The sequence below is a fragment of the Aulostomus chinensis genome, chromosome 6 (assembly GCF_037954235.1).
Source record: "Aulostomus chinensis isolate RoL2024-O1b breed Wild chromosome 6, RoL_Achi_v1.0, whole genome shotgun sequence".
Classification (NCBI taxonomy): Eukaryota; Metazoa; Chordata; class Actinopteri; order Syngnathiformes; family Aulostomidae; genus Aulostomus; species Aulostomus chinensis.
Window position 1 is genome coordinate 31,551,316 of NC_141325.1, and position 13,278 is coordinate 31,564,593.

Sequence of the window (13,278 nt, forward strand, 5' to 3'; positions counted from 1 at the left end):
GCAACATCAACATCTTTGTCAATACATTGGCAAGCCTCCTTTTCTCTGTCCCCTCCCTGCATCCTCTTCTGTGTGATTTATCAAATGAGTCAGCAACCTTAAATCCCCTCCAACCGTGACTTTTGCTTGCTCTATAGTGACACTTTACAGTCAGTGTCCAGAGCAGCGTCTTGCCAGTATTGAGTGTTGGGTGCTTATGTAAGACCGAGCCTTAGTCATGCAGGGCCGGCACTGCCTTCAACTAATGCAAGCTCTGGCTTCCTGCTACGGAGCAAAGCCAGGCCCTGCAAACCTCCAGATTGCAGCATTTTACTCTAATAGTCTTAACTTCACTCCTCAGATTTGTACCCACACAAGATACTAATGCAGCTATTCCACCATTGAGCCATTGGATGGCAGTGGTTTCACATGTGTTCCACAGCTAGATGTTCTGGGACGCCGATGACTCCTGATGGAGAGGTACTGCTCTTGTCATCATGATTTCTATCTACTGAAAATGAACTACTGTCAAAAACTCTGAAAATTAACAATATTGTGTTTGAATATTGCAGAAAGCAATATAATGGTTTGAAAGTGACTGTCTTACCTTAGTATTAAGCGGAATTATCCTTAGAGACCCTTGCAGTAGCTTGTTGCTAGGTAATACAAGGCATGAAGTCTCAATTCAAGGATACAACCCTTTTCTTACTGATGACAGTAAATCTTAACCACAAAAATATCATGTTACAAGCAGTATGTTATAGGGATTTTTAAGGGACTTCATTGCTTGTGAATAAGTATATAGTCTTTGTAAATGGAAGTATCTGTCTACTTTAAAGATATACTTATTTATGATTTTTATAATAATCTCAGGGCAGTTGCATCTCTTGCTACATCTTCATCTATCATTGAAATAACTAGATGTTGTTGAGTCAAACTGTAAGACAGAGGCTGAAAGCAGATTGAGAGCAGGCTGAACACAGGCTGAGTTCAGGCTGAGAGCAGATTGAGAGCAGGCTGAACACAGGCTGAGTTCAGGCTGAGAGCAGGCTGAACACAGGCTGAACACAGGCTGAGTTCAGACTGAGAGCAGGCTGAACTCAGGCCACCGCCTAAAACAAAATGCAGTATTATGTTAAAGCTAAAATTTTTTCATTTCAAGACATGCCGCATTATTTTGTTAAGGTAGCAAAATGAAATGTCTATGCTGATACTGAGCTACGTAGGTGTCCTTAAGAAAGTGGTTTGTCACCTTGGTAGCAGGTGATGACCTGCAGAGAAGTCTTAGATTGATAATGTTTCCTGGACGTGTTCATGCTCTGAGATAGCAACTATCAATGAAGCAGATTCAAGGGGACAACCCTTTGACAGGGTGGAGTCTTGGTAGCTCTCCAGTTGTGCTGTTTTATATGACAGTACTCACATGCCTTTGCTAGTGCTGGTTATTTTCAAAAATCAAATTAACTACCTCTGTGTAGGATATGTGATTACTGTTGAACATCAGTATACTTTACTTTGTGACAGCGTGTGGTGTTGCGTTGGTGTGTTGGTATCAGTGTTTTTGTGTATGTGTGCGTGTGTGTGGGGGTGGGGCTTGTCCTTAGTCACCAGTGAGCTGCAGCAGACAGTAACCTACAGTAGTTTGTAACTATTTGGAGCAGAGTCTTCTCGCAGTGTTTCAAGCTGCATACATTAACGTGATTAGCGGCTGCTGCTGCTGCTGCTGCTGCTGCTGCTGCTGCTGCTGCTGCTGCTGCTGCTGCTGCTGCTGCTGCTGCTGCTGCTGCTGCTGCTGCTGCTGCTGCTGCTGCTGCTGCTGCTGCTGCAGTGTGTGAGAGCAAGAAATAGTTGGGGGTGGTAAAAGGGTGAGCTGGTGACAGGAGGGGGAGAGACTGAGTGAGAGTGAGAGAGAGAGAGAGAGAGAGAGAGAGAGAGAGAGCTACTGTATGTGATCACATAGCTGCTGCATTACTCTACAATGCAATTCCTCCAGAGTGGTCCTCTCTGAAAGCAGCAGTAGCTCTCTCCCCCCTCAGCTCTTCTCTCTCTACAGTGAGAATGACATCCTCGAATGGGATGAACCAGCGAAGCGCTCGTTCTGGCTGGTGGCTTCCTAGGGAGACCCCCCATGAACAGGCTTACTGGACGAGGAGGTGCCGTTTCTGAGGAGCTGTCAGCTGAAGCCATCTCTCAGTAAGTACTGATTTACTGGCTAAGAGGAGGAGTGAGGATAAGCAAAGAATACAAACATGAGCTGTTGTTGTGCCTTTAGCTCCGATCAATGTTTTGTTTTCCATCTCAACATATCAGAACTACTGATTGATTGTTTGACTGACTGACAGGAGAGCTGAGTGATGACATAGCTTGGGTGCACCAGTCTTCTGCAGCGGCTGCATCTTATCTATCAAGAAAGAGTGAGTGCCATTTTTGGTCACGACACTGAAATGCTTTGTTTGCCATCTCTCTTCATGGTGTGCTCACTGTAGCATATATTCATACAGATGGCTGTCAGCCCACCAGGGTGGCGGTGGTGTGTGTGTGTGTGTGTGTGTGTGTGTGTGTGTGTGTGTGCGTGGGGGGGTTCCTTAATGAGCTTTCTTCATGCTTTTTTATGGAACTGGATTAATCAACATCAAAACTGAGTGAGTTTTCTAACACTGTGTGGCTTTATACCAGTGTATCTTGTAGCAAGTTTAATGTTCTAGTTGACAAGGTGTAATTGTCTGGGTTGAGATTCAGCCGAGGGAAAACTACATTTACGAAGTCACAAGGAAAAAGTCTGAGAAGATGGAGACTGTAGTTAGAGGCAAGTATCTCTATGGTAACAGCAGGTTTTGCCAAGGGTAGAGGAGAGATGCAGGAAGCTTGCTGGTTCTCTTTGGTGCCTATTTACCTGATTTGCATTTTACAGTACTGACAGGACTTTACAGGCAGAACAACACAGAATATTCATAAAAGAGATTGTGGGCAATTAAAGACAGGTCAATAATGGTAGTATACTGCAGAGTATGATTGCCAAGTTGTAGATTATATTTCATACAGTATATGATTGTCTCCCAGGAGGAGGGTATAGTCACATCTTTGGTTGTATATTAAAATCTGTTTTTACCTGTTTGAATGGCAGAGAGGGAACCAGGGGCACAGAAGCGTCCAACTCTCTATGGAACAGATCTGTCAGCGCTAGCTTGAGTTGTGATGAGAGAGGAGCTCTCCTGCTCCATGTCCCAGAGCGTCATTTCCCCAAAAGTCTCCTTCAGAAGCCCACACTGATCCTCATCTGGATTTGTGATATAATGACAGATGGTATTTTTGAAGTACTTTCTCAAGTGGTTCATGTTTATTTTATAGAGAGACATGCTTAAGTCAAGTCTTTACCAAATTTCTGTAGGAAAACATTCACTCAACTGCTTTACTTTTGCAGTTTTGTTTAAAAGCCTTCTATTGCCACAAGTATCAAATACTTAAGTATGACCTCTGCAGATAACAGTAGTTATTTTTTTAACTCTATGTCATACAAAGGTACTTATTTCATTTGTAGTACACATGCTTTTTGATCTGTCTTTATATGTTTGAGTTGTCATTGTATTAGCACATTAATAAAGGTTCTATGTGTCCCAGATCATGTTATTGAGCAAACATATCTGATACGAGAGCCCTGAACAGAATGGAATGCAGCCATATTTGGTGCTAGTTCCCCCTTTAGAACACTCCAAGGGTGCGTAGAGCATCACTGCCATAAAATACTTACATTTATTAAAATGTATTCAGATGTTCAAATGCACAGATGTACTGAGTAATGCAAATGTACGTCAGCAAAGCTGCACAGCGTTGTAGTGTCACATTCTCCAGAGGGTCTGGCCCTTCAAGCGCTTGAAGCCTGTGGTGCTCAGCTGGGAACTGTACTTAGAACTTTGGACTGCTGCTATGGCACCAGCCTGGAGCCCTGAACCTCCCTGGCATGACTGCAGTGTTGCTAACTTCTTGTTGTCATGGCAATAGGAATAAAACAGCTCTTACTATCTGGAGAGGGTGAGTGATCAAGCTGGAGGGGAGAGGAAGGGAGAAGAGCTGTGAACTGGTGTGAGTGACTCTAGGCTGTAGCAACAGGTGCATTTTCACCTGTGCTGCCAAGGACCTGTCCTGCAGCCCTGCCCCTAGAAGGTTTTTGCGGAGTTCATGTGAGTCCGTGGGAACTTAACTTACATCAACTTTCACTCTTTTTTATTAGGGCCTGAGCCAGTCCCTGGCGAAGACCCTATTATGTTTCGAAGTCACACTCGCCACTTCAAAAGTTAATTTGACCCCCTAAACATGCATGAAAACTCACCAAATTTGGTAAGCACATCGGGTGCGGCGAAAAATTCGATAATTAAAAAAAAAAGAGGCGCTCTACTCAATAGCGCCACCTACATACACAAAAAACCACGCCACAGACTGTAGGAATGTCCTACAGACATGGGACAAACACCATTGAACTCGTCTCATCAAGACGGATAAATCATGCACTCACACCCCTGACCTAACTGTAACAGGATGTCCACAATTTGGACACAAATGTCTAATTTTGGACAATTTTGCACCCCGAACAAAATCTATCTCCTCCTAAACCGTAAATGCCAGGGCTTCCAAACTTTCACACATTACTCTCCCAACTGTGCTGATTAAAAGTTGTTCAAGGTTAATATACTACGCGCTCGGTTTGGATTTTATGAGCCGTCAAAGTGGGGGAGACACTTTTCGCCTTACAATGGAAGTCTATGGGGAGAGCGTGTCCTCTCAGGGTACATACTCTCAAACAAATGCTTCTCACATCTACACCATACATTCCACAGCTTTTAAAAACACACCACTGTATTCCTGACAAAAATCCCTACAAAAATATGGTATTTTGTGTGACTTTTGACCAACGTAGGCCGAGTTATTCAGCTTTTACACACTACATTTCTCTGAATCCTCCACTCTCTCCACTCCAGCACAGATCAGACACAGTGCAGCGGGGGAGGGGTTCTTAAAGGGCCAGCTGGCAGCTCTGCTCTCAGCTCTGCTCTCAGCTCTGCTCTCAGCTCTGCTCTCACTCTAGCACAGATCAAAGACAGAGCAGTGGGGAGGGGTTCTTAAAGGGCCAGCTCTCAGCTCTGCTCTCACTCTAGCACAGATCAGACACAGTGCAGCGGGGGAGGGGTTCTTAAAGGGCCAGCTGGCAGCTCTGCTCTCAGCTCTGCTCTCAGCTCTGACACAGATGGCAGAGAGCGAGCAGAGAAGGGAGGGGCTCTTAAAGGGCCAGCTCTCAGCTCTGCACTCACACTGTGCAGCGCACTGAGGCTCGTATCTCCTAAACTACAAGGCCTAGGGATTTGCCGATTACACCGTTGGATTCGGGCCGGTGTCAAGGACGCGGCCGTAGGCCGCGCGGGGGCTCAGGCCCTAACAACGCTGCTTGCAGCTTTAATTACATTTGCCTTCCCTCTGTTATTCCGGCTCGGTGTGTTTTGTTTCTGGCTCACGTCAGCTTTCTAGCTCCTTGAAGCCTGTGGAGCTCATGTGAGCTTGTTTGTACCTACTTCCTTCAACTTTCACTTCCTTTTCTTCATCCTGTACACTCGGCTAACGCTAACACCAGCAGAGCCACCATCTTGTCTGTTTAGATATATATATTTTTTGTATACTGTTTCTGGCTTACGTTAGCTCACAAGCTCCAGGAAGTCTGTGGAGTTCATCTGCTAACGCCAGCCTGACTTGAACAACAGTCATCCTCGCCACCGTCCACTCGCTGCGGAATAAAACAGATGAACTCCAGGCAAACGTAAACTACCTGCACGAGTACAGGAGCGCACGCATCTTGGCATTCACAGAGACTTGGCTCAACAAGGATGCTGACACCAGTGCAATGCACATGGACAGATTCAGCTCCCCCATCAGACTGGGCCACAACAGTGACGTCACCAGGAAACTACAGGGCAGAGGTGTGTGTTTATACGTGAAGCTTTGTTGGTGTTCCACCGCTCATGTGAGAGAGAAACTGTGCACTCCGGACTCCTGGCAGTCTCTCTCCTCCCGTTCTACCTCCCCAGGGAATTCGCACAACTCTTCTTTGTCCTGGTCTGCATCCACCCCAGAGCGAAGTCCACCACATCAGAACCACCCTGAATGAGCTGGAGCAACTATCCTCAGACTCCTCTAAATTCATCTTTGGGGACGTCAACCACTGCAACCCTGACAAATCCCTGAAAGGCTTTACACAATAATATCATGCACCACCCGCCTGGGGAGGACACTGAACAGATGCTATGGCTCTGTTCGCGATGCCTACAGGTCTGTTGCCCCCCCCCCAGCTCTGCTGATCACCACACCACCCTGCTTATCCCTGCCTACAGCCTGGTCACTAGGAAAGCTGAGAAGGTGACCAAGACCATCAAACAGTGGACCAGTGAGGGAACAGTGGACCCTGCTCTCCAGGGATGTCTGGAGTCCACTGACTGGAGCAACCTCCTCTCTCCCTCCAATGACACTGATGGGAAGGTGGATGTGGTCTCCTCCTACATGAACTACTGCGAGGAGAACATCATCCCCTCTAAATCAATCACCACCTTCCCCAATCATAAACCCTGGGTCACCAAGGGGATGAAGGAGATCATCAGCAGGAGGAAACAGATCTTCCTCACTGGGTCTGAGATGGAGGAGAAGGAGATAAGCAAGGAGGTCAAAAGAGCCATCAAGATCGCCAAGCTGAAGTACAAAAACACAGTGGGGGAGAAATTCCCTCAGGGGAACCTCCGTGCTGCTTGGCAGCGTCTGAAGAGCGTGACAGCTGTTAACTCTGTCACCAGTGATTCAGTCCACTTCAGTGGCAGCAGCCATCCATCCCTCCCCAACCACCTCAACTCCTTCTACACCAGGTTTGAGACCGACAACTCCACCCAGCTTGCCAACACCAGGTCCCACCTCAAGCCCGGCGCATCCCCCATCACATTCTGCACCAAAATATTGTGAGGGCCCTCCAGAGGACCAAGATGAACAGTGCGCCTGGCGCCGACAACATCAGTGGCTAGGCCCTCAAACACTGCACTGACCAGCTTGGATGCATCTTCCAAAGCCTCTTCCAGACCTCCATGGACACTGGCGCTGTCCCCAGGCTCTGGAAACACTCCACCATCATCCCCATCCCCAAGAGGAACCCTGCAAAGATCCCTAACAACCTCTGCCCAGTGGTCCTCACCTCCCACATGATGAAAGCCACGGAGAGGGTCATTACACAGCACATTCTCTCTTGGTCAGGCTCACATCTCCACCCCTAAAGGCAGCACAGAGAACTGTGGGGAGCACCAATCCCTGAATTTCGGACCTCTACACCTCACAATCCAAGGGGAGGGCCCTCCGCATCATGAAGGACTCCAGCCATCCCGCTCACAGTCTGTTTCGTCCTCTCCCCTCTGGCAGGCAGCTGAGGAGCATCCAGAGCAAGACCACCACGCTCAGGAACTGTTTCTTCCCTGCAGCTGTCAGACTGCTGAACTTGAGCCGTGCGCTGTAGTCTCCCACACTCTCCCATCTTTCAGAGCAATATCTCCTCCATTAAGTGCAATATCCCTCAACTGATTACATGTACATACTGTTTATATGTGTGTGTGTACATATATATATATATATATATATATATATATATATACATATACCCCTCCATTAGAGCAATATCTCCCAACCTCAACAGCACTGTCTACTTTACACACAGTGTTTATATTTGATTTTGTATCTTTTTTATATAGATATATGTACATATTCTGTTACTTGACTTTATTTTTGTCCTTAGCTTCCTATTACCTTGGCTTATACCGGGACCTGAGTTCTAATTTTGTACCACTAACATGGAAATGCGAATGGTATGACAATAAAGATCCTTGAATCCTACAATTCACACATCGGGCAGGCGGGGGCGTCAGTGACACCCGAGCCTCCAGCTTCCCAACACCTGGGCCAGGCTTCTGTTTCGTGACTTCTCCTCTGCTTTTAACACCCTGCAGCCACACATCCTGGCAGAGAGGCTCCACCTAAACTTCACCCTGGACGACCAGCTCCTTCTCTGGATCCTGGACTTCCTCACTCACAGAACACAGAGAGTCTGGATCACCAGCAGCCTGTCTGACCTCCTTACCACCTCTAGGCTCCCCACATGGCTGAGTGCTCTCACCTCTGCTCTTCTTCCTCTACACCGATGAGCGCAGGGCCTCACAACCTGACTGTCATCTAGTGAAGTTTGCTGAAGACACAGTCCTCCTGTCCCTCCTGTGCGGCTCCACCCAGCAGCATGGACCTGCCCTGCAGCAGTTGGTTGACTGGTGTGACACCTCCACCTCCCGGCTGGAGCTTAACGTCAGCAAGACCAAGGAGATGGTGGTGACCTTCTCCGGAAGACAGACGCAGATGGCTGCTGCCGTCTCCACCATGATCCATGGGTCATTGGTGGAGACTGTAACGGAGTGCAAATATCTGGGGACCGTCTTTGAGGACCACCTGAGGTTCTCCTTTAACATGGAGGAGATCCTGAAGAAGTGCCACCAGAGAATGTACCTGCTGAGGAAACTGAACTCCTTCTCTGTCAGCAACAAGATCCTTCTGACCTTCTCCTACACATTTATTGAATCAGTCTTATGGTTCTCAGTGGTCTGCTGGTTCCACTCATCAACCTGCAGGACAAGAGCCCCCTACATAGCATCGTCAAGGTGTGTTCCAAAATTACTGGACTTCCCATTCACTCCCTGACGGCTGTGTATGAGCAGCAGGTCTGCGGCATGGCTGCCCAGATCCTGAAGGACCCCTCCCACGCTCTCTTCCCAGCATTCGAGAGGCTGCCATCTGGTTGCAGGCTACAGTGTCGGCCTGCAGGCTGCACTACTCCCTCTACTGCCCTGCTCCCTCTACTGCCCTACCACCTCGAATGCACTACTCCCTCTACTGCACTACTCCCTCCACTGCACTACTCCCTCTACTGCACTACCACCTCTACTGCACTACTACCTTTACTGCACGACCACCTCGAATGCACTACTCCCTCTACTGCACTACTCCCTCCACTGCACTACCACCTCAACTGCACTACTCCCTCTAATGCACTACTCCCTCTACTGCACTACTTCCTCTAGTGCACTATTACCTCGACTGATCTACCACCTCTACTGTACTACTCCCTCTACTGCACTACCACCTCTACTGCACTTTTACCTCTACTGATCTACCAACTCTACTGCACTTTTACCTCTACTGATCTACCACCTCTACTGCACTACCACCTCAACTGCACTACTCCCTCTAATGCACTACTACTTCTAGTGCACTATTACCTCGACTGATCTACCACCTCTACTGTAGTACTCCCTCTACTGCACTTTTACCTCTACTGCACTTTTACCTCTACTGATCTACCAACTCTACTGCACTTTTACCTCTACTGATCTACCACCTCTACTGCACTACCACCTCAACTGCACTACTCCCTCTAATGCACTACTACTTCTAGTGCACTATTACCTCGACTGATCTACCACCTCTACTGTAGTACTCCCTCTACTGCACTTTTACCTCTACTGCACTTTTACTTCTACTGATCTACCACCTCTACTGCACTACCACCTCAACTGCACTACTCCCTCTAATGCACTACTCCCTCTACTGCACTACTCCCTCTACTGCACTACTACTTCTAGTGCACTATTACCTCGACTGATCTACCACCTCTACTGCACTACCACCTCAACTGCACTACTCCCTCTAATGCACTACTCCCTCTACTGCACTACTACCTCTAGTGCACAACCACCTGTACTGCACTATTACCTCGACTGCACGACCACCGCTACCGCACGACTCCCTCTACTGCACGACTCCCTCTACTGCACTACTCCCTCTACTGCACCACTACTTCTATAATGCACTTCACAAAGCAGCTGCTAACCCCGGGAGGTGGAGACTTCCTTGCACTTACTTATCTCATGTTGTGTTGTTGTTGTAACTGTACCACTCTCTGCTCCCTGAATTGCCCCCCAAAGGAGATCAATAATGTTTTCTTCATCTGAATCTGAATCAGGACAAAATGAATATGAACATTAAAGAAATGTATTTGAACACTAACAGACATATCTGAACACTAATAGAACGTATATGAACACTATCAGACTGATCTGAAAAGTAATAGAACGTATCTAAACACAAATAGTACTTATCTAAACACTAATAGAACGTATCTAAACACAAATAGTACTTATCTAAACACTAATAGAACGTATCTAAACACAAATAGTACTTATCTAAACACTAATAGAACGTATCTGAACACTAATAGTACTTATCTGAACACTAATAGAACGTCTCTGAATATTAATAGAAAGTATCTAAACACTAATAGAACGTATCTGAACACGAATAGAACGTATCTGAACACCAATAGAACGTATCTGAACACCAATAGAACGTAACTGAACACTAATAGAATGTATCTTAACACTAATAGAACATATCTTAACACTAAAAGAACATATCTTAACACTAAAAGAACGTATCTGAACACTAATAGAACGTATCTGAACACTAATGGAACGTCTCTGAACACTAATAGAACGTATCTGAACATTAACAGAACATATCTTAACACGAATACACCAATCTGAACACTAATAGAACGTATCTGAACATTAATGGAACGTCTCTGAACACTAATAGAACGTATCTGGACATTAATACACCAATCTGAACCCTAGTAGAACGTATCTGAATATTAATAGAAAGAATCTAAACACTAATAGAACGTATCTGAACACTAATAGAACGTATCTGAACACTAATAGATCAATCTGAACACTAATAGAATTTATCTGAACATTAATAGAAAGTATCTAAACACTAATAGAAAGTATCTGAACACTAATAAAACGTATCTGAACATTAACAGAAAGTATCTAAACACTAACAGAATGTATCTGAACACGAATAGAACGTAACTGAACACTAATAGAATGTATCTTAACACTAATAGAACATATCTTAACACTAAAAGAACGTATCTGAACACTAATAGAACGTATCCGAACACTAATGGAACGTCTCTGAACACTAATAGAACGTATCTGAACATTAACAGAACATATCTGAACACGAATATACCAATCTGAACACTAATAGAACGTATCTGGACATTAATAGAATGTATCTGAACACTAACAGAACGTATCTGGACATTAGTAGAACGTATCTGAACACTAACAGAACGTATCTGAACACTAATAGAATGTATCCGAACACTAATAGAATGTCTCTGAACACTAATAGAACGTATCTGAACATTAATAGAAAGTATCTAAACACTAACAGAATGTATCTGAACACTAATAGAACGTATCTGAACATTAATAGAAAGTATCTAAACACTAACAGAATGTATCTGAACACGAATAGAACGTAACTGAACACTAATAGAATGTATCTTAACACTAATAGAACATATCTTAACACTAAAAGAACGTATCTGAACACTAATAGAACGTATCCGAACACTAATGGAACGTCTCTGAACACTAATAGAACGTATCTGAACATTAACAGAACATATCTGAACACGAATATACCAATCTGAACACTAATAGAACGTATCTGGACATTAATAGAATGTATCTGAACACTAACAGAACGTATCTGGACATTAGTAGAACGTATCTGAACACTAACAGAACGTATCTGAACACTAATAGAATGTATCCGAACACTAATAGAATGTCTCTGAACACTAATAGAACGTATCTAAACACTAATAGTACTTATCTGAATACAAATAAAACGTCTCTGAACACTAATGGAATGTATCTGAACACTAATAGAACATATCTAAACATTAATAGAACGTATTTGAACACTAACACACCAATCTCAACACTAATAGAATGTATCTGAACATTAATAGAACGTATCTAAACACGAATAGAACGTAACTGAACACTAATAGAACATATCTTAACACTAATATAACGTATCTGAACAATAACAGTCCTGTCTAAAAAAATAAGAGATAGTATCTAAACATGAATAGAACGTTTCTGAACACTAATGGAACGTCTCTGAGCACTAATAGAACATATCTGAACATTAACAGAACGTATCTGAACAATAATAGACCTGTCTAAAAAATAAGGGAGAGTATCTAAACATGAATAGAACGTTTCTGAACACTAATGGCACATCTCTGAACACTAATAGAACATATCTGAACATCAAGAGAATGTATCTGAACAACAATAGACCTGTCTAAAAAATAAGGGAGAGTATCTAAACACGAATAGAATGTAACTGAACACTAATAGAATGTATTTTAACACTAAAAGAACATATCTGAACATTAACAACGTATCTGAACATTGGCAGATGTACATGATCACTAATAGAATGTCTCTGAACACTAAGAGAACGTATCTGAACATTAATAGAATGTATCTAAACACGAAGAGAACATAACTGAACAGTAATAGAATGTACCTGAACACTAATTGAATGTATCTGAACACTAATAGAACGTATCTGAACATTAACAGAACATATCAGAACACGAAGAGAACATAACTGAACAGTAATAGAATGTATCTGAACACTAATAGAATGTACCTGAACACTAATAGAATGTATCTGAACACTAATAGAATGTACCTGAACACTAATAGAATGTATCTAAACACTAATAGAATGTATCAGAACACGAAGAGAACATAACTGAACAGTAATAGAATGTATCTGAACACTAATAGAATGTACCTGAACTCTAATAGAATGTATCTAAACACTAATAGTACTTAACTGAACACTAATAAAACATATCAGAACATTAATAAAAAGTATCTAAACACTAATAGAACGTATCAGAACACAAATAGAACGTCTCTGAACATGAATACATCAATCTGAACACTAATAGTACGAATCTGAACACTAACAGAACGTATCTGAACATTAATAGAACATATCTAAACACGAATAGAACATAACTGAACACTAATAGAATGTATTTTAACACTAAAAGAACATATCTGAACATTAACAACGTATCTGAACATTGGCAGATGTACATGATCACTAATAGAATGTCTCTGAACACTAAGAGAACGTATCTGAACATTAATAGAATGTATCTAAACACGAAGAGAACATAACTGAACAGTAATAGAATGTATCTGAACACTAAAAGAACGTATCTGAACACTAATAGAACGTAACTGAACACTAATCGAACGTATTTTAACACAAAGAACACATCTGAACACTAATGGA

General features: G+C 43.7%; 1 protein-coding gene across 9 annotated transcripts in view; it reads left to right on the plus strand.

Moving 5' to 3' along the window:
* The first annotated feature begins 1,839 nt into the window (after positions 1–1,839).
* The window catches only part of citb (citron rho-interacting serine/threonine kinase b), a 64,322-nt gene continuing 52,883 nt past the window's right edge, over positions 1,840–13,278 (plus strand). For 3 of the 9 annotated variants that reach the window (XM_086207594.1, XM_086207596.1, XM_086207601.1), the window contains exon 1: positions 1,841–2,172. In XM_086207594.1, the coding sequence (XP_086063720.1) occupies positions 2,108–2,172 (65 nt within the window). In that variant the 5' untranslated portion in view covers positions 1,841–2,107. Of the gene's footprint in view, positions 2,173–2,321; positions 2,394–13,278 lie in introns of all 9 variants that reach the window. The other 6 variants (XM_086207598.1, XM_086207595.1, XM_086207599.1 and 3 more) reach the window with 4 other exon arrangements.